At 46.9% G+C, this 22,242-nt stretch overlaps 1 protein-coding gene and 1 long non-coding RNA gene across 2 annotated transcripts; both read right to left on the reverse strand.

The window, feature by feature from the left end:
* Window positions 1-4,589: 4,589 nt before the first annotated feature.
* LOC139277451 (uncharacterized) lies at window positions 4,590-20,754 on the reverse strand. The gene is made up of 3 exons (XR_011596084.1): window positions 20,640-20,754; window positions 10,445-10,549; window positions 4,590-5,298 (listed from the first exon to the last, which is right to left on the reverse strand). It is a non-coding gene; the product is annotated as an uncharacterized lncRNA (long non-coding RNA).
* Window positions 5,233-10,267, reverse strand: LOC139277450 (zinc finger protein 436-like). The gene has a single exon (XM_070895921.1). The coding sequence runs from the start codon at window positions 10,167-10,169 to the stop codon at window positions 9,153-9,155; it is 1,017 nt and encodes a 338-aa protein (XP_070752022.1). The 5' UTR covers window positions 10,170-10,267; the 3' UTR covers window positions 5,233-9,152.
* Window positions 20,755-22,242: the final 1,488 nt, after the last annotated feature.

The following is a 22,242-nucleotide window of genomic DNA, read 5'->3' on the forward strand; positions in this document are numbered from 1 at the left end:
CCAACTACTGAAAGGCCCAACATCGTCTCAAAAAGCCGAGCCGCACACCGAACACCGCTCCGAGGCCAACCAGTTGAAGAACCCGAGACCGAAGTAACTGGGAGAGGCAACATTCACTCCAGCTACCCCGTAAACCAACTATCCTAAGGCTAAAAAGATAACTGTCAAAAGGGATCGTAAGTATTATCCTGGGGTTTTCTTTTCCCAACTGTCAGCCTAGGTCAGTCAGGTAAAAAGGGGAGTGGGGGTGGTGTTGGAAATGTCTTGTAAAGATAAAATTGTATAAGGTTTTCGTTGTGTCCGTTTCTTGCCATAGATTTTCATAGCTTATAAGTGTGTGTCAGATATGTGTTTTGATGAAGTTTGACCTTGTTGGAAACTTACCGTGGTTAATAAATTGGACTTCCCCGTTTTTTTTTGTTCCAAGTACCACTTGTCTCTGAGTGTTTTGGTTTCCCTTGTGGGAGCTCATAATCCACCAAAATTCTGAGCTTAGAAACAGATAGCGGTGCTGGGGCGCTTCGAAACCGCCAGTTTAGTGGTCAGCGAGCCATAAACTGCTGGACCGTCCCCTAGAAGGGACAGAGAGGCCCAATAAACCAACAGCCACCAAAGACCCCCGTAATTGGACAGAGCAAAAACCTCCTACAAGGGGATGGAGTATAAAAACAAGGAAATCTTTCTACAACTATATAAGGTATTGGTGACGTCACACCTGAACTACTGCGTGCAATTTTGGTTTCCAAATTTATGAAAGGATATATTTGCTTTGGAGGCAGTTCAGAGAAGGTTCACTAGGTTGATTCCAGGGATGAAGGGGTTGACTTATGAGGAAAGGTTGAGTAGGTTGGGCCTCTACTCATTGGAATGCACAAGAATGAGAGGTGATCTTATCGAAACGTATAAGATTATGAGGGGGCTTGACAAGGTGGATGCAGAGAGGATGTTTCCACTGATGGGGGAGACTAGAACTAGGGGGCATGATCTTAGAAAAAGGGGTCGCCCATTTAAAACTGAGATGAGGAGAAATTCCTTCTCTCAGAGGGTTGTATATCTGTGGAATTCGCTGCCTGAGAGAGCTGGGACATTGAATAAATTTAAGACAGAAATAGACAGTTTCTTAAACGATAAGGGGATATGCGGAGAGGACAGGGAAGTCCACGATCGTATTAAATGATGGAGTAGGCTCGAGGGATCGTATGGCCTACTCCTGTTCCTATTTCTTATGTTCTTATAAACCCCCCTCACACCCACCCACTCTCCCCTATACACACACACACCCCCTTTACACCTACCCATACCTCCCTCACACCGACCTACCCTCCCCCTCTTCCCTTCATCGCTCACCCACACCCTCCTCCCCTCACATGCATCCCACCCCCTCCTCCTGCCCTCACATGCATCCCACCCCCTCCTCCTGCCCTCACATGCATCCCACCCCTCTTCCTCCCCTCCTGCATCCCCTCCCCTCACACCCCCATCACCCACTTTCCTCTTCCCCTCACACCCCTCCCCCTCGTTCCTCCTCCTCCCATCATATCCCCATCACCCACTCTCCTTCTCCCCTCACACACACAGTCCTCACACTGGCTCCGTGCTCCACCCACAGACTCCAGTTTGGATTTGGCACCGAAAGCGGCTTAATAACTGTCAGCGTGACTACGCCACTGGCACCACAGCATCATGGTGTGTTGCCATGGTGACAGCAGTTGGGCCTGTGCGATTCCGAGCGGAGTGGCTCCACTGTGTGCCCAGCCTGGCCCAGGGCAATGTGATGGACAGCACAGTCCGGCCCACACTGGGACATTGGACCTCCCGGGCCTGGGAGAGTGGGCCATTAATGGGGAAAAGCTGTCCAGGGTGTTTCACAGAGGCGACATTGGGCAAGGATGGAGTCCCCAGGAGATAGTGAGTAGAATCATAGAATGGTTAGAGCACAGAAAGAGGCTGCTCAGCCCGTGCCAGCTCTCTGCAAGAGCACTTCATCTAATCCCACTTCCCTGCCCTTCCCCCTGCACTTTTTTTTCCCTTCAAGTGCTTATTCAATTCCCTTTTGAAAGCCACGATTGAATCTGCTTCCACCACCTTTTCAGGCAGTGAATTCCAGATCCTGCATAAAAAAAGTTTTTCCTTATGTCGCCGTCGGTTCTTTTGCTAATCACCTGGCTGGAAAGCACTTTGAGATGTCTGGTGGTCATCAAAGGCATTATATAAATGGAAGTCATTTTTAAATGTGTCCTCTGGTTCACGACCGTTCCATCAATGGGAACAGTTTCTCTCCATCTACTGTCTGGACCCCTCATGATTTTGAACACCTCTATCAAATCTCCTCTCAAACGTCTTTACTCTCAGGAGAACAACCCCAGCTTCTCCAATCTATCCACGTAACTGAAGTCCTTCATCCCTCGAACCATTCTTGTAAATCTTTTCTGCACCCTCTCTTAAGACCTCCACATCCTTTCTAAAGTGTGGTGTCCAGAAATACTCCAGTTGAAGCTGAACCAGTGTTTTACCAAGGTTCATCATAACTCTAAGCCTCTACTTATGCTTTTTTAATCACTTTCTCAACCTGCCCTGCCACCTTCAACGATTTGTGCACATATACCCCAGGTCTCTCTGTCCATGCACCCACTTTACAATTGTACCCTTTCGTTTAGATTGCATCTCCTCATTCCTCCTACCAAAATGCATCACTTTGCATCTTTCTGCATTAAATTTCATCTGCCACATGTGCGACCATTCCACCAGCCTATGTCTTCTTGAAGTTTATCACTATCCCAGGAACATCCTGGAAAGACAAGACCTGCATTTGTACAGCACCTTGCACGACCTCAGAACATCCCAGTGTTTTACAGCCAATGAAGTACTTTTTAAGTGTGGTCACTGTTGTAAAGTAGGAAACGTGACAAGTTGCGTACAGCAAGGTCCCACAATGTAATAAAGACCAGATGATCCGTTTTTCAGTGATGTTGATTGAGGGATAAATATTGGTCAGGACACAGTGGATAAATCCCTTGATCTTCTTTGAAGTAGCACTACATCGCAACCGAGCAATGGAATTTCCAACAGTGCAACACTCCCTCAGCAGTGCTGGCTTAGATTTTGTGCTCAAGTTGCTGGAGTGGGACTTGAACCCACAACCACCTGACTGCGATATCAGAGGAAAGATAACCTCCAGGCTTCTTTTCTCCACTACCAACTGTCTCCTTAAGCCCCTCATCCCTGCCACCTCCATCAGGTGTGAGGAGCTCATGTTTGGATCTGTTGTAGACTAATTGACGGAGATTGATTGCTTTGATTAGACAAAAATGCCATTGTTGGATCATGTGACTACCAGGATGGTAGAAGGAAAACTACACAGACCTTGGTCTTTATTGGTCCAGCAATTCCTATATTCCTCATGAACTTGTCAAATTAAGACCATCCGTTTAGAAACTCCCTTGAATGCAATCCCCACTCAGATAAGGGGTCAGTGACCACAGGTATACTGATGTGACCCAGCTCTTGCACTCCACTTCCTCTCTTATCAGAGACTGCTTGTCTGGCATCCAAAGTTGGACAAGTTGCAATTTTCTCGTTAAACCTTCAGAAAACTGAGGCCAGTGTCTTTGGCCTACCCTACCGTATCATCGCCATTGGTCCCAACTCTTCCCCGTGTGAGATATTCCAGCCAATCCCTGGCCACCTCGGTGATTCACCTTAATGTCAGCATTTCAGCCCTTCTCAAGGGTGTCCTGTACCAGGCAAGGACTGATACATTACAGTAACACCGTGTTCTACAGCCCCTTTGTCAGTATTCCATTCACAGTAATCTGCCGTGAGTAACGAGACATCAGCAGACATTCTGCACTTATCAGCCGTGATTTCCCACTACTTAATTGGAGGCAAACCATGGGCTGTAGCCGAGCACAGCAGAAACCATCCTATTACTCTTGTGTAAATCTGCTGTCACCACACAGCTAACAGTCTCATATATATCTCACCCACTGCACCAAAGGAACTCTTAAGAGACCAGCATTTGTTGGTTTGGTGACCCGCTGTTACATTTTAACAACCTCATTGCCCTGTCCTCACCCAGTTGTGTTCCATTTAGCGGCAGTGCACCTGACTAAACACAGATGGGATGAACAGCTTCCTGTTCACCGGGATACAGGTGGGCATCGAACTCCACCCAACATTCGGGTTACCAACTCTGGTTGGATGTATTCAGTGAGGCCTCATCCCATGACCTCCAACTGCCCCACGCTCCTGGCACTAATTGCCCAACGTGTCCATCTTGTCATGCCCTGCTGCCCCAACAATTGGAAAGCAGACTCTTCATTACCCGACAGGGTGATTCTTCACCATCAAACTGCCTTTCCCCCATCTCCAATATTAGTTGATGCCCGTATGATTTTTCTCCCCGGTTTCTCCCAGAAGTGTCCAGATTAATCTTCAATTCATTAAGACACCAGAACAATCCAGGAGAGTTAGAAACCCTACCCTCACACACCCACCCTTTGCCAGCACTTGACTCTCCTGCTCAAGCAGCCCCATCCTTAAATAATCTGAAACCCCTCCTTCACATTAAATGAGAAAGACCCTTGTTTCTTTTACATTTTTACTCTAACCGTTTCGAATTTTTTTTTTTTTAAGCTCAATGACTTAGTTTTCCATAATTCCTTAAACATTTGCCTCTAAGCTTTAGATGTTAAACGATAAACAATAGCCCATCTGATAATATCATAGTTTGTGTGATCACTAGATCAGCAGGAGAATGGGCCATAGTGCTCTCCTGCTAAGTGATAGTACAAGATGACTTGCCCAGGCACCTCTCCATCACATATGCGGACAACAAATAACTGGATCATGCACAAATAAATGACCATCTCCTCCATCAAAATGCAAGATTCAGTTAGACAAAGGGTCCAATCCCTTCATCTATGGCTGGTTAAATAGTATTCTCTGCCAGGTTAACTGGTGAAGTTCTCTTTTGTTTCACGCTGGCAGTTTCTCCTTCGTGATGGAATTCTCCCTATGTTCTATTCTTCATCCTGTCGACATCACTCATGTTACTCAGTCTCAAGTTGCAACAATTCCAGCTAGAATGTCTGCTCCTTGTCTTTTTCATCCACCACGAAGCAGACGCCTTCCATTTCTGTCCAAATCTCATTGACATTTCCAATAGCATTGTTTTTACTACGCGGTTCACTTTAAATCTGAAAACAGTCTGCGAGTGTTATCCAGAATCTCACTAGCTGGCACTGCTTGTGTTGATTGTTGGGCAGGGCCTCTGATCGAGTCCTCTGTGATTGACAGCTGGGTGGGCAAAGACACCATCTTATCAAATTATATTGGCAGCCCATAGGCAATCAAGGTGATTGAATCTCCTCAGGAAACATGGTAAAATGTTGGTTCAAAGCCGATTGGCTGAGTAAATATCCAGTGAACGCTTGAGAGCACAGTTCCCTCTATGGTGCGTGGCCGCACACATGTCCATGCTGTTGCGCAGTTCAATTGAAATACCGTGCAGAGCTGGACAACCAGAGTGGGGGGTGGGGGGCAGGGGGGCAATACACGATGGCCTGGAATGCAGAGTTGGGGAGAGGGATGGAGTCAGTCAGAAAATTTCTGCTCATCCAGAACTGGATGTCGGACAAGCAGTCTGACAATTTAGAGACCGTGGAGTGATCGAGAGAAGTGGTGGTGAGCTAGAGCTGGTGTCCTCAGTGTACATATGGAAACTAACGCCGTGTTTCTGGATGATCTCGCCAAGGGGCAACATGTAGATGAGAAATAGGAGGGGGGCCAAGGATAGATTTATGGTTTTTGTCTTATTGGTGATAAGTTAAAACCTTAAAAACATAAACAGTGGGGGAAATTGGATCTTACTTTTGAAAATCAGAATTCTGGCATCAGGTTTATATGTTTAAAAATGTTGACGCACCTCTCTTTCTACTGGTCAACCCATTTAGCCCATCTGTCTGCTGAAGGATTCGAACCACCTGGGTTTGCCATTGTCAAACAAAAATTAGAACTTTTTTTTTTTAAATTCGGAAAATTGTTTAAAGCCAGAAAGAATTACAGAAAGTGATGTTGATTTTACTGTAAACATACTTGCAGAATGGGCATGTAAATGACAAATGAAGTTCAATATAGACAATTGAGGTGGGGCATTTTGGTCAGGGGAATAAGGAAGCTACCTACTCATTAGAAAATTAGAGACTAAATGGAATAGAGGAGCAAAGGGATAGGGGTATAGATTCACAAATCACTAAAAGTAGCAATGCAGGTTAAAAAAGTGCAAATAAAGCACTGGGGTTCATTTCTAGAGTTATTGAATTCAAAAGCAGATAAATTATATTAAACTTGTACAGAATCTTGTCTGATCACCACTCCACTATGTCATGGTTTCAGATGCTTAAATAAAGGTGACTACAAAGATATGAAGGCAGAGTTGGCTAAAGTGGACTGGGAAAATAGATTAAAATGTCTGATGGTTGATGAGCAGTAGCAAACATTTAGAGATATTTCATAACTCTCAACAAAAATATATCTAAAGAGAAGGAAAGACTAAGAGAAGAGATAACCATCCGTGGCTAACTAAGGAAATAAGAGATGGTCTCAAATTGAAAACAAGGGCATACAATGTGGCCAAGACGAATGGGAGGCCAGAGGATTGGGAAACTTTTAAAAGCCAGCAAAGAACGACGCAAAAAATAAGAGGGGGAAGATAGATTATGAAAGTAAACTAGCACGAAATATAAAAACAGAAAGTAAGAGTTTCTACAGGTACATAAAAAAAGGAAAAAAAGAGTGGCTAAAGTAAATGTTGGTCCCCTGAAGGATGAGACTGGGGAATTAATAATGGGTAACAGGGAAATGGCAGAGACATCGAACAAATATGTTGTATCGGTCTTCACTGTAGAAGAGAATAAAAACATCCCAATAGTGGATAATCAAAGGACTAAAGAGAGGGAGGAACTTCATACTACTACTAAAGAAGTAGTACTCGGTAAAATAATGGGACAAAAGGTGTACAAGTCCCCTGGACCTGATGGCTTGCATCCCAGGGTCTTAAAAGAAGTGGCTGCAGAGATAGTGGATGCATTGGTTGTAATCTACCAAAATTCTCTGGATTCTGGGGAGATCCCAGCAGATTCAAAAACTGCAAATGTAACGCCCCTATTTAAAAAAGGAGGCAGACAGGAAGCAGGAAACTATAGACCGGTTAGACTAACATCTGTCGTTGGGAAAATGCTGGAGTCTATTATTAAGGAAGCAGTAGTGGGACATTTGGAAAAGCATAATTCAATCAAGCAGAGTCATCATAGTTTTATGAAAGGGAAATCATGTTTGACAAATTTGCTGGAGTTCTTTGAAGATGTAATGAGCAGGGTGGATAAGGGGGAACCAGTGGATGTGGTGTATTTGAATTTCCAGAAGGCATTCGATAAGGTGCCACATAAAAGGTTACTGCACAAGATAAAAGCATGGGGTTGGGGGTAATATATTAGCATGGATAGAGGATTGGCTAACTAACAGAAAACAGTCGGGATAAATGGGTCATTTTCCGATTGGCAAACTGTAACTAGTGGGGTGCCACAGGGATTGGTGCTGGGGCCTCAACTATTTACAATCAATATTAATGACTTGGATGAAGGGACTGAGTGTAATGTAGCCAAGTTCGCTGATGATACAAAGATGGATGGGAAAGCAAATTGTGAGGACACAAACAATCTGCAAAGGGCTATAGACAGGCTAAGTGAGTGGGCAAAAATTTGGCAGATGGCGTACAATGTGGGAAAATGTGAGGTTATCCACTTTGGCAGAAAAAATAGAAAAGCAAATTAAAATTTAAATGGAGAAAAATTGCAACGTGCAGAGGGACCTAGAGGCCCTTGTGCATGAAACACAAAAAGTTAGTATGCAGGTACAGCAAGTGATCAGGAAGGCTAATGGAATGTTGGGCTTTATTGCAAAGGGGATGGAGTATAAAAGCAGAGAAGTCCTGCTATAACTGTACAGTGTATTGGTGATGCCACACCTGGAGTACTGCATACAGTTTTGGTCTGTATTTAAGGAAGGATATACTTGCATTGGAGGCTGTTCAGAGAAGGTTCACTAGGTTGATTATGGAGATGAGGGGGCTGATTTATGAAGAAAGGTTGAGTAGGTTGGGCCTATACTTATTGGAGTTCAGAAGGATGAGAGGTAATCTTATTGAAACATATAAGATAATGAGGGGGCTCGACAAGGTGGATGCAGAGAGGATATAGGGGAAACTAGAACTAGGGGGCATAGTCTCAGAATAAGTGGCCGCCCATTTAAAACTGAGATGAGGAGCAATTTCTTCTCGCAGCCGGTTATAAATCTATGGAATTCTCTGCCCCAGAGAGCTGGGTCATTGAATATATTTAAGGCGGAGATAGACAGATTTTTGAGTGATAAGGGGATAAAGGGCTATGGGGAGCGGGCAGGGAGGTGGAGCTGAGTCCATGATCAGATCAGCCATGATCTTATTAAATGGCGGAGCAGGCTCGAGGGGCCGAATGGCCTACTCCTATTTCTTATGTCCTTATGAGACGGTGGGGTGGTACTGTGACATTACTGTATACATGCTTTTAAAAGAAAACAAAGACTTGCATTTATAATGGTGCCTTTCATGATCACTAGATGCCTCAAAGCGCTTTACAGCCAATGAAGTACTTTTGGCTGTTGCTGTTGTCGTTGGTGTAAATGTCATTGGTGTAAAAGTTGTGTTTGTAAAATTTGTCTATGGAAGAAAAGGTTCCGCAGAAAGGAGTTTGTGGCCCGTTGAGTTAAAAAAAATTAGAGGGAACATTGGATGAGAGTAGAATCACGTGTAGCTGGGTACAAAGGGTCTGCATCTTGCAATACAATCCCTCCATCTTGCTATTGGTTGCCTAGATATTGGGCCAGAAAGGAACACTCCAGACCATAGGAATGATGCGTCCAGTTACAGGAGTGGCTGGTGATGCTAAACCCAAGAGAAAATGTAACATAACTGAAAAATGTGTCACATATATACAGAATACTAAAATACAGTTCAGTTCTAGGGGTTAGTAAGATTAGCATAAATAAACCACAACTGCCAGAGTGAGCATGGGTCAGTCCTGGATGTGATTAACAGCAGAACCCATCCATTGTAGTTAAATGTGAACTCGCTGGTGTGTCAGCAGGTTGGATGAACGGGTGAATCCCTTCCCACACACACATGTAAATGGTCTCTCTCCAGTGTGAACACGTTGGTGTGTCACCACGTTGGATGAGCGGGTGAATCCCTTCCCACACACTGGGCAGGTGAACGGTTTCTCCCCAGTGTGAACATGCTGGTGTGCCAGCAGGCTGGAGGACCGAGTGAATTTACTCCCACACACGGAGCAGGTGAACGGCTTCTCTCCAGTGTGAACACTTTGATGTGACAGCAGATTGGAGGACCGAGTGAAGCCCTTCCCACACACACAACAAATGAATGGCCTCTCCCTGGTGTGAACTCGCTGGTGTGTCAGCAGGCTGGAGGACTGAATAAATCCCTTCCCACACACAGAGCAGGTGAATGGCCTCTCCCCAGCATGAATGCGATGGTGTGTCAGCAGGTGGGATGACCGAGTGAATCCCTTTCCACATATGGAACAGGTGAATGGCCTCACCCCAGTGTGAACAAGTTGGTGTGTCAACAGGTTGGAAGATTGAGTGAATCCCTTCCCACACACTGAGCAAGTGAAAGGCATCTCCCCTGTGTGAATGCGCTGGTGTCTCAGCAAATGGGATGACCGACTGAATTCCTTCCCACATGTGGAACAACTAAATGGCCTCTCCCCAGTGTGAACTCGTTGGTGTGTCTGCAAACTAGACGACCGAGTGAATTCCTCTCCACATGTGGTGCAGCTAAACGGCCTCTCTCCAGTGTGAATGCGCTGATGTGCCAGCAGGTTCGATGACCGAGAGAAGCCCTTACTACACATTGAGCAGGTGAACGGCCTCTCTCCAGTGTGAATGCGCTGATGTGCCAGCAGGTTCGATGACCGAGAGAAGCCCTTACCACACATTGAGCAGGTGAACGGCCTCTCTCCAGTGTGCATACTCTGGTGTGCCAATAGGTTGGGCTGCTGCCTAAACCTCTTCCCATCATGAGTGAACATAAATGGCCTCTCCTCAGTCCTCATGAATTGGTGGATCGACACAGTGGCCCATTGGAAAATTATTTCGAACACACACACACACACACACACACACACAGAACACGTGTATGGTTTCTCCCCACTGTGATTGGTGCGATGTGTCTTCAGACTGTGTAACAGGTTAAAGTTTTTCCCATAATCAGTGCACTGGAACACTCTCACTTGGGTGTGTGTGTGTGGGTGTGTGTATATCTCAAGTATTTTTCCAGTCAGCTGATATTTTTTCACTGAATGAACAGATAACGTTTTTCCTTCTATACTCAAAAGTCGATGATGTTCAGGTCCAGATGAATTGAACTACTGTCAGATCTTGACGTGATGTTTGGGTTGAGCTTCCCGTCTGTAAATCTTCCACTTGCAATACTCTGTGAAATGAATTTACAAAAGTCTTTACTTTAAATACAGGATAGCCAGAGCCAATTCCAAGGCACCACAGGTGGCTCAGCTGCAGTGGCCTGGGGGGGGGGGGGGCGGGGGAAAGGACGAAGAATAAAAAAGCTCTAGTGATAGGGGATTCCATAGTTAGGGGAACAGATAGGCGTGACTCCCGAATGGTTTTGTGCCTCCCTGGTGCCAGGGTCAAGGATGTCACAAAGCGGACACAGGGCATCCTGGGGGGGGGGGGGGGGGGGGAGGGTGAACAGCTGGAGGCCGTGGTCCATATTGGGATCAACAACAAAGGTAAAATGAGGGATGAGGTCCGACAGGCAGAATTCAAGGAGCGAGGAAGAAAATTAAAGGCTAGGACCTCAAAGGTAGTAATCTCCGGGTTACTATTGGTACAAGAATAGAAGGATAGAGGCTGGAAAGTTGGTGTAGGAGGGAGGGCTTTAAATTCCTGAGGCACTGGGACCGCTTCTGCGGGGAGATGGGACCTGTACAAACCGGACGGGTTGCACCTCAACAGCACCGGGACCAATATCCTCGCGGGGAATTTTGCTAGTGCTGTTGGGGAGAGTTTAAACTAGCTTGACAGGGGGATGGGAACCCGAGAACAAATTCAACAGGGAAGGAAGTAAAGCAGAAATTGGATTGCAAGAATCTTGAAAGCGAATCTGTTAAGACAGAGGAAACAGGGCTTAGTATGTAGTAAGCAAGGAGGTCTTCCTTTGTTAAATGGTATATACTTTAAATGCAAGGAGTATAGCGAATAAGGTAGATGAGCTAAGAGCACAGGTAGACACTTGGGAGTATGATATTATAGCCAATACAGAAACATGGCTGAAAGAGGGGCAGGTTTGGCAGATCAATATTCCTGGTTACAGGATTTTTAGACAAGACAGAGAGGGGGTAAAAAGGAGGGGGGGGGGGGTTCGCGGTACTGATTAAAGAAACTATTATAACGTTGAGGAGGGATCATCAAATGAGGCCATATGGGTAGAATTGAAAAATAAAAAAGGGCCAATCACACTGCTGGGCGTGTACTATAGACCCCCAAACAGTGGGAGGGAGATAGAGGAGCAAATATGTCGGCAAATTGCTGCGAAGTCCAAAAACCATAGGGTAGTAATAGTAGGGGATTTTAACTATCCTAATATTAATTGGGACAAATTTAGTGTGAAGGGTACAGAGGGTGCGGAATTCTTGAAATGCATTCAGGAGAACTTTTTTAGTCAGTATATAGCAAGCCCAACACAAGAGGGGGCGGTCTTGGATTTAGTTTTGGGGAATGAAGCTGGGCAGGTTGAAGGGGTATTAGTGGGAGAGCACTTGGGTGCCAGTGACCATAATTCAGTCAGACTCAAGTTGATTATGGATAAGGATAAGGATAGGCCTGGAATAAAAGTTCCAAATTGTGGAAAAGCTAATTTTGCTAAGTTGAGGAGTGATTTGGCCAGAGTGGACTGGAAACAGCTACTTTTGGGTAAATCAGTGTTGGAACAGTGGAGGCATTTAAGGAGGAGATCCGGAAGGCTCAGGCCAAACATGTGCCCTTAAAGAAAAAGGTTGGGAATAATAATTCTAGAGCCCCCTGGATGTCTAGGGACTTACAGGGGAAGATAAAGATAAAAAGGGATGCATGTGTCATATGCCAACAGCTAAATACTTTAGAATCTTTAGAGGAATATAGAAAGTTAAGAGGTAAAATTTCAAAAGGAGAGAGCATGAGAAATTCTTGGCCAGTAAAATTAAGGAAAACCCGAAGATGTTCAATAAATATATTAAGAGTAAGAGGGTAATTAAAGAAAGGGTAGGGCCTATTAGAGACCATGAGGGTAATCTTTGTGTTAAGGTGGAAGATGTTGGTAGGGTTCTTAATGAATACTTTGCGTCGATTTCACAAAGGAAAGGAGGAATGCAGATACTGCTATCGAGGAGGAGTGTGATATTTTGGATGAAATAAATATAGGGAGAGAGGAAATATTAAGGGGTTTAGCAGCTCTGAAAGTAGCTAATTCCCAGGCCTGGATGAAATGCATCCCAGGCTGTTGAGCGAAGTAAAAGAGGAAATAGCAGAGGCCTTGACCATCATTTTCCAGTCCTCTTCAGATTTGGGAATGGTACTGCAGGATTGGAGGACTGCTAATGTAGTACCCCTGTTTAAGAAGGGAGAAAGGGCTAGAAACATAGAAAATAGGTGCAGGAGCAGGCCATTCGAGTCTGCACCACCATTCAATAGGATCATGGATGATCATTCACCTCAGTACCCCTTTCCTGCTTTCTCTCCATACCCCTTGATCCCTTTAGCCATAAGGGCTATATCTAACTCCCTCTTGAATAGCTCCAATGAACTGGCATCAACAACTCTCTGCGGCAGGGAATTCCACAGGTTAACAACTCTCTGAGTGAAGAAGTTTCTCCTCATCTCAGTCCGAAATGGCCTACCCCTTATCCTAAGATTGTGTCCCCTGGTTCTGGACTTCCCAAACATCGGGAACATTCTTCCCACATCTAACCTGTCCCATCCCATCAGAATCTTATACATTTCTATGAGATCCCCTCTCATCCTTCTAAACTCCAGTGCATAAAGGCCCAGTTGATCCAGTGTCTCCTCATATGACAGTCCAGCCATCCTTGGAATCAGTCTGGTGAACCTTCGCTGCACTCCCTCAATAGCAAGAATGTCCTTCCTCAGATTCGGAGACCAAAACTGAACATAATATTCCAGGTGAGGCCTCATCAAGGCCCTGTACAATGGCAGTAAGATCTCCCTGCTCCTATACACAAATCCCCTTGCTATGAAGGCCAACATGCCATTTGCCTTCAACGCCTGCTGTACCTGTATGCCAACTTTCAATGACTGATGAACCATGTCACCCAGGTCTCGTTGCACCTCCCCTTTTCCTAATCTGTCGCCATTCAGATAATATTCTGCCTTTGTGTTATTGCCTCCAAAGTGGATAACCTAACATTTATCCACATTATACTGCATCTGCCATGCATTTGTCCACTCACCTAACCTGTCCAAATCACCCTGGGGCCTCTTAGCATCCTCTTCGCAGCTCACACCGCCACCCAGTTTAGTGTCATCTGCAAACTTGGAGATATTACATTCAATTCCTTCATCCAAATCATTAATGTATATTGTAAAGAGCTGGGGTCCCAGCACTGAGCTCTGCAGCACTCCACTAGTCACTGCCTCCTATTCCGAAAAGGACCCGTTTATCCCAACTCTCTGCTTCCTGTCTGCCAACCAATTCTCGATCACGGCAGTACATTACCCCCAATACCATGTGCTTTGATTTTGCTCACCAATCTCTTGTGTGGGACCTTGTCAAAGGCCTTTTGAAAGTCCAAATACACCACATCCACTGGTTCTCCCTTGTCCACTCTACTAGTTACATCCTCAAAAAATTCCAGAAGATTTGTCAAGCATGATTACCCCTTCATAAATCCATGCTGACTTGGACCGATCCCATCACTGCTTTCCAAATGCGCTGCTATTTCATCCTTAATAATTGATTCCAACATTTTCCCCACTATTGATGTCAGGCTAACCGATCTATAATTACCCGTTTTCTCTCCCTCTTTTTTTAAAAAGTGGTGTTACATTAGCTACCCTCCAGTCCATAAGAACTGATCCCGAGTTGATAGACTGTTGGAAAATGATCACCAATGCATCCACTATTTCTAGGGCCACTTCCATAAGTACTCTGGGATGCAGACAATCAGGCCCTGGGGATTTATTAGTCTTCAATTCCATCAATTTCCCCAACACAATTTCCCGTCTAATAAGGATATCCTTCAGTTCCTCCTTCTCTCGTCCCTCGGTCCCTTAGTACTTCCGGAAGGTTATTTATGTCTTCCTTCGTGAAGACAGAACCAAAGTATTTGTTCAATTGGTCTGCCATTTCTTTGTTCCCCATTATAAATTCACCTGAGTCTGACTGCAAGGGACCTACGTTTGTCTTCACTAATCTTTTTCTCTTCACATAGCTATTGAAGCGTTTGCAGTCAGTTTTTATGCTTCCGGCAAGCTTCCTCTCGTACTCTATTTTCTCCCTCCTAAAATCAAACCCTTTGTCCTCCTCTGCTGAATTCTAAATTTCTCCCAGTCCTCAGGTTTGCTGCTTTTTTTGTCCAATTTATATGCCTCTTCCTTGGATCTAACACTATCCTTAATTTCCCTCGTTAGCCACGGTTGAGCCACCTTCCCTGTTTTATTTTTACTCCAGTCAGGGATGTACAATTGCTGAAATTCGTCCATGTGATCTATAAATGTTTGCCATTGCCTATCCACCATCAACCCTTTAACTATCATTTGCCAGTCTATTCTAGCCAATTCACGCCTCATGCCATCAAAGTTAGCTTTCCTTAAGTTCAGGACCCTAGTTTCTGAATTAACTGTGTCACTCTCCATCTTCATAAAGAATTCTACCATATTATGGTCACTCTTCCTCAAGGGGCCTTGCACAACAAGATTGCTAATTAGTCCCTTCTCATTGCACATCACCCAGTCTAGGATGACCAGCTCTCTCGTTGGTTCCTTGACATATTGATCAAGAAAACCATCTCTAATACACTCTAGGAAATCCTCCTCCACCGCATTGCTACCAGTTTGGTTAGCCCAATCTATATGTAAATTAAAGTCGACCACGATAACTGCTGTACCTTTATTGCACACATCCCTTATATCTTGTTTGATGCTGTCCCCAACCTCACTACTACTGTTTGGTGGTCTGTACACAACTCCTACCAGCGTTTTCTGCCCTTTGGTATTCCGTAGCTCCACCCATACCAATTCCACATCTTCCAAGGCAATGTCCTTCGTTACTATTGCATTAATTTCCTCTTTAACCAGTAACGCCACCCCGCCTCCTTTTCCTTTCTGTCTATCCTTCCTAAATGTTGAATACCCCTGGATGTTGAGTTCCCAGCCTTGGTCACCCTGGAGCCATGTCTCCGTGATGCCAATTACATCATATCCATTAACTGCTATCTGTGCAGTTAATTCGTCCACCTTATCTTATTCCGAATACTCCTCGCATTGAGGCACAGAGCCTTCAGGCTTGACTTTTTAAACACACTTTGCCCCTTTAGAATTTTGCTGTAATGTGGCCCTTTTTATTTTTTGCCTTGGGTTTCTCTGCCCTCCACTTTTACTGTTCTCCTATCTTTTGCCTCTGTCTCCATTTTATTTCCCTCTGTCTCCCTGCATAGGTTCCCATCCCCCTGCCATATTAGTTTAACTCCTCCCCAACAGCAATAGCAAACACTCCCCCTAGGACAATGGTTCCAGTCCTGCCCAGGTGCAGACCGTCCGGTTTGTACTGGTCCCACCTACCCCAGAACCGGTTACAATGTCCTAGGAATTTGAATCCCTCCCTTCTGCACCACTCCTCAAGCCAAGCATTTATCTGAGCTCTCATGCGATTCCTACTCTGACTAGCATGTGGCACTGGTAGCAATCCTGAGATTACTACTTTTGAGGTCCTTTTTAATTTGGCTCCAAGCTCCCTAAATTCTTCTCGTAGGACCTCATCCCGTTTTTTTACCTATATCGTTGGTACCAATGTGCACCACGACAACTGGCTGTTCACCCTCTCTTTTCAGAATGTCCTGCACCCGCTCTGAGACATCCTTGACCCTTGCACCAGGGAGGCATCATACCATCCTGGAGTCTCGGTTGCGGCCGCAGAAACTCATATATAATCCCCTTACAATTGAATCCCTTATCACTATCGCTCTCCCACTCTTTTTTCTGACCTCCTGTGCAGCAGAGCCAGCCACGGTGCCATGAACTTGGCTGCTGATCTCTTCCCCTAAAGAGTCATCCCCCCACAACAGTACCAAAAGCGGTGTAAATACAGGCCTGTCAGCCTAACCTCAGTGGTGGGAAAATTACTGGAAAAAATCCTGAAAAACAGAATAAAGCTACATTTGGAAAGGCAAGGATTAATTAGGGACAGTCAGCATGGATTTGTTAAGGGAAGGTCGTGTTTGACTAACCTGACTGAATTTTTTGAGGAGGTAACCAGGAGAGTCGATGAGGGTAGTGCATATCGACTTAAGCAAAGCTTTTGATAAGGTCCCACATGGTAGACTGGTCATGAAGGTTAAAGCCTTCTGCAGATCCAGGGCAAAGTGGCAAGTTGGATCCAAAATTGGCTTAGAGGTAGGAAGCAAAGGGTAATGGTTGATGGATGTTTTTGTGACTGAAAGGATGTTTCCAGTGGGGTTCCGCAGGGCTCAGTACTGGGTCCCTTGCTTTTTGTGGTATATATCAACGATTTAGATTTGAATACAGGGAGTATGATTAAGAAGTTTGCATACAACACTAAAATTGGCTGTGTGGTTGATAATGAAGAGGAAAGTCATGGGCTGCAGGAGGATATCAATCTACTGGTCAGGTGGGCAGAGCAGTGGCAAGTGGAATTTAATTCAGAGAAGTGGGAGGTGATGCACTTTGGGAGGGCTAATAAGGAAAGGGTATACACATTAAGCGGTAGGCCACTTAATAGTGTAGATGAATAAAGGGACCTTGGCGTGCTTGTCCACAGATCCCTGAAAGTTGCAGGCCAGGTGGATAAGGTGGTTAAGAAGGCATACAGAATGCTTGCCTTTATTGGCCGAGGCATAGATTATAAGAGCAGGGAGGTTATGCTTAAATTGTATAATACTTTGGTTGGGCCACATTTGCAATACTGCGTACAGTTCTGGTCGCCGTATTATAGGAAGGACATGATTGCACTAGAGCGGGTGCAGAGGAGATTTACTCGGATGCTGCCTGGAATGGAGAATATTAGTTATGAGGACAGATTGGATAGGCTGTGTTTGTTCTTGCTGGAACAGAGGTGGCTGAGGGAAGACCTCATCGAGGTGTATAAAATATTGAAGGGCCTGGACATAGTGGATAGTAAGGGTCTATTTCCATTGGTGGAGGGGTCTATTACGAGGGGGCATAGTTTTAAGTTGGTTGGTCGAAGGTTTAGAGGGGATTTGGGGGGGCTTCTTTACGCAGAGGGTTGTGGGGATCTGGAACTTACTGTCTGGAAGAGTGGTGGATGCAGAAACCCTCACCACTTTTAAGAGATGGTTGGATGGGCACTTAAAGTGTCGTAACCTGCAGGGTTACGGACCTCGAGCTGGTAATTGGGATTAGACTGCATGACCTTTCGTTGGCCAACACAGTATTAATGTTAAATACTGCAGGGAATCGAATATGGCCAGGGTAATCTCCTGGACGGGTCAGAGAGCAATTTTCCCAAATTTTTTCTCCCTAAATTGGCCTGGGTTTTTATCTGGTTTTTGCCTCTCCCAGGAGATCACATGGCTCCGGTTGGGGTGGAGTGTAGAATGTTTCAGTATAAGGGGTGTCGCAGTTGTGTGAGGCGGACTGGTTGGGCTGGCTGCTCTTTGCCTTTCCGTCATTGTTCATGGGTTTATATGCAACCTTTAGGGCTGCTGACCAAGGGCCGTGTGGCTCTTTGTCAGCCGGCGCGGACATGACGGGCCGAAATGGTCTCCTTCTGCTCTGTAAATTTCTATGTTTCTAAGTTTAGAACAGGTTGTTCTCGTTTATCGAAAAAAAATGCTTACTCTCTAGCTTCATTCACCAAAGCTGTAAATCCCACGTCCTACAAACTCTCCATCCATCCTCACTGCTTGAAATGCAGACACTTTGCACAGTCTTGGTTTTGTCCTCCCCTAAACTGAGAAACGTAGAAATATACTGCGCAGAAGGAGACGATTTCGGCCTATCGTGAGCACGCTGGCCGACAAAGAGCCACACGGCCCTTGGTCAGCAGCCCTAAAGGTTACATATAAACCCATGAACAATGACGGAAAGACAAAGAGCAGCCAGCCCAACCAGTCCGCCTCACACAACTGCGACACATCTTACACTGAAACATTCTACACTCCACCTCAACTGGAGCCATGTGATCTCCTGGGAGAGGCGAAAAACCCAGTCCAATTTAGGGAGAAAAAAATCTGGGAAAATTCCTCTCCGACCCATCCAAGCGATCGAAATTAGTCCGGAGATCACCCTGGCTGCATTCTATTCCCTGCAGTACTGATCATTATATCTGCGCCGTCCAACAAAAGGTCATCCAGTCTAATCCCAATTACCAGCTCTTGGTCCGTAACCCTGCAGGTTACGACACTTTAAGTGCCCATCCAACCATCTCTTAAAAGTGGTGAGGGTTTCTGCATCCAGGCAGTGAGTTCCTGATCCCCAGAACCCTCTGCATAAAGAAGCCCCCCCTCAAATCCCCTCTAAACCTTCCACCAACCACCTTAAAATTATGCCCCCTCGTAATAAACCCCTCCACCAATGGAAATAGGCCTTTACTATCCACTATGTCCAGGCCCCTCAATATTTTGTACACCTCAATGAGGTCTCCTCTCAACCTCCTCTGTTCCAATGAGGATAAACCCAGCCTATCCAATCTGTCCTCATAACTATGATTCTCCATTCCAGGCATCATCCTAGTAAATCTCCTCTGCACCTTCTCTAGTGCAATCACGTCCTTCCTATAATACGGCGACCAGAACTGCACGCAGTACTCCAGCTGTGGCCTAACCAAAGTAGTATACAATTTAAGCATAAACTCCCTGCTCTTATATTCTATGCCTCGGCCAATAAAGGCAAGCATTCTGTATGCCTTCTTAACCACTTTATCCACTTGGCCTGCTACTTTCAGGGATCTGTGGACAAGCACTCCAAGGTACCTTTGTTCATCGACACTATTAAGTGGCCTACCGCTTAATGTGTATACCCTTTCCTTATTAGCCCTCCCAAAGTACATCAGCTCACACTTCTCTGAATTAAATTCCATTTGCCACTGCTCTGCCCACCTGACCAGTAGATTGATATCCTCCTGCAGTCCATGACTTTCCTCTTCATTATCAACCACACAGCCAATTTTAGTGTCATCAGCAAACTTCTTAAACATAATCCCTATATTCAAATTTAAATCATCAACAAAAAGCAAGGGACCTAGTACTGAGCCCTGCGGAACCCCACTGTAAACATCCTTCCAGTCACAAAAACATCCATCAACCATTACCCTTTGCTTCCTGCCTCTAAGCCAATTTTGGATCCAACTTTCCACTTTGCCCTGGATCACATGGGCTTTAACCTTCATGACCAGTCTACCATGTGGGATCTGAAGAAAAGTTTTGCTAAAGTCCATATACACTACATTGCACACTGCCCTGATCGAACCTCTTGGTTAACTCCTCAAAACTTGTCTCTCATCTTCTTTTGGCGGTGCTGACTGATCAGGGATACAAATGTACAGTCATGACATGTCCTCAGTAGGTGGGCAGGTGATTGTTCTTCATCTATAACCTGGACTGAGTGTTGGTTGGAGACGAGAGCTCAGGGACAAGAGCTCAGGGGACATCACAGATGAGAACACTCTGGCCCAAGCTGATGCCACATACATACTTTCCAGTCGCTGAAACTGGATAGCTGCCAGGAGCTGATTTTCCCCCCTGCTCCAGTCTTGCTTACTGGGACCCTTGGGTGAGAGCAACCAATTCAGCACAGACCCTGGACCTTGATGATGTCTAAAAGAGGAGAGGGAATGTTGAGGGTTGCGCACATTAAAACAAATGGCACTATGCTTTGAAGCAGTTAGTGCAAACATCTTGAAACATTGATCATGGGAGCCAAACAAATCTTTTAAAAAGATACAAGTGTGAGGCACGGCTGAGTGAGTAGCAGTGTGCTGTGAATCAGCAGGCCGTGGATACAGAGACTGGAGCACAGAATGCAGGCTGACACTCCCGAGCAGTGCTGCTGTGTGGCGGGGCAAGGGAGCTGCCCCCGGAGTCCGGCCCAAGGGCCAAGCACTGATTGCTGCAGGGGTGTCTTGTGCTGCACAAACATGAGACCAGTGAGTGCACGGCATTGGCTGCAGTGTTTGGGGACATGGGTGAAAGCCGCTGGAGAACTGCCGGCCTGCATCACATCTCAACAAGACTGAAGCCCACTTGCCACCATGACTGAGGCGGGCCATCAGTCCAGTCCCCTCCCCACCCCCGGAACTGATGACAATCACTCACACATCTCACAGCCTTTGCTCCACATCAGGCGGCTCACAGTCAGCAATGAACCGGCCAATATTCCGCGAGTCCACCAAACAACAACGTCCGCCCGCCAAGAGGCCCGCCGGCATTGCTCCAAAGCCCACGTGACGCTTGCTGGTCCTATTGGTCCAAATCACACGTCAATCACGTCGTGCCTTCACTCCGATTGGTCGACGCCGTGAATATCGGCAATGACCGTCATTGTGGACTCATGCGCATGCGTGCGTTGTCCCGGAGCTTCGCGTGCGCACCGTTAAACTATTCTGCGTTTGCGCGATGGGGACCAAAGCCGCGAATGCGCAGTACCCGACAATTGCGGCCCGGGGAGATAAGGATCAGTGCCCGGGGGAGATAGGGGTCAGGGCCCGGGGAAGATAGGGGACAGGGCCCAGGGAGATAGGGGTCAGGGTCAGGGGGAGATAGGGGTGAGGGCTCGGGGGAGATAGGAGTCAGGTCCCAGAGAGATAGAGATCAGGACCCGGGGGAGATAGGTGTCAGGGCCCAGGGAGATAGGGGTCAGGGCCCGGGGTAGATAGGGATCAGGGCATGGGGGATATAGGTGTCAGGTCCCAGGTAGATAAGGGCCTGGGCCCGGGGGGAGATAGGGGTCAGGTCCCAGGGAGATAGGGGTCAGGGCCTGGGGGAGATAGGGGTCAGGGCTCGGGGGAGATAGGGATCAGGGCCTGGGGGAGATAGGAGTCAGGTCCCGGGGGAGATAGTGGTCAGGGCCCAGGGAGGTAGGGGTCAGAGCCCGGGGGAGATAGGGGTCAGGTCCCAGGGAGATAGGGATCAGGACCCGGGTGAGATAGAGGTCAGGCCCAGGGAGATAGCGCCCTGGGAGGGCCTGGGGGAGATAGGGTTCAGGGCCCAGGTGCGATAGGGATCAGGGCCCGGCGGAGATAGGGGTCAGGGCCCAGGGAGATAGGGATCAGAGCCCGAGGGAGATAGGGGTCAGGGCCCGGGGGAGTTAGGGGTCAGGTCCCAGTGGAGAGGGGTCAGGTCCCGGGGGAGATAGGGGACAGGGCCCGGGGGAGATAGGGGACAGGGCCCGGGGGAGATAGGTGTCAGTGGTCGTGGGAGATAGGGGTCAGGGCCCGGCGGAGTTAGTGGTCAGGGCCTGGGGGAGATAGGGTTCAGGGCCTGGGGGAGATAGAGGTCAGGTCCTGGGGGAGATAGGGCTCAGGGAAAAAGGAGATAGGGGTCAGGGCCTGGGGCGTGAAAGGGCTCAGGTCCCAGGAAGTTAGGGGTCAGGTCCCAGAGAGATAGGGAGCAGGACCCGGGTGAGTTAGAGGTCAGGTCCAGGGAGATAGGGGCCTGGGGAGATAGGGGTCAGGGCCCAGGTGCGATAGGGATCAGGGCCCGGCGGAGATAGGGGTCAGGGCCCAGGGAGATAGGGATCAGAGCCTGGGGGAGATAGGGGTCAGGGCCCGTGGGAGATAGGGGTCAGGTCCCAGTGGAGAGGGGTCAGGTCCCGAGGGAGATAGGGGTCAGGGCCCGGGGGAGATAGGGGTCAGGTCCCAGGGAGATAGAGGTCAGGTCCCAGGGAGATAGGGGTCAGGTTCCAGGGAGAAAGGGGTCA

This window comes from Pristiophorus japonicus, chromosome 12 (genome assembly GCF_044704955.1).
Source record: "Pristiophorus japonicus isolate sPriJap1 chromosome 12, sPriJap1.hap1, whole genome shotgun sequence".
Classification (NCBI taxonomy): domain Eukaryota; kingdom Metazoa; phylum Chordata; class Chondrichthyes; family Pristiophoridae; genus Pristiophorus; species Pristiophorus japonicus.

What these genes read in the sequence shown, in the direction of transcription:
- LOC139277450 (XM_070895921.1), bottom strand. Translation starts at nt 10,169, where the DNA reads ATGAGGACTGAGGAGAGGCCATTTATGTTCACTCATGATGGGAAGAGG.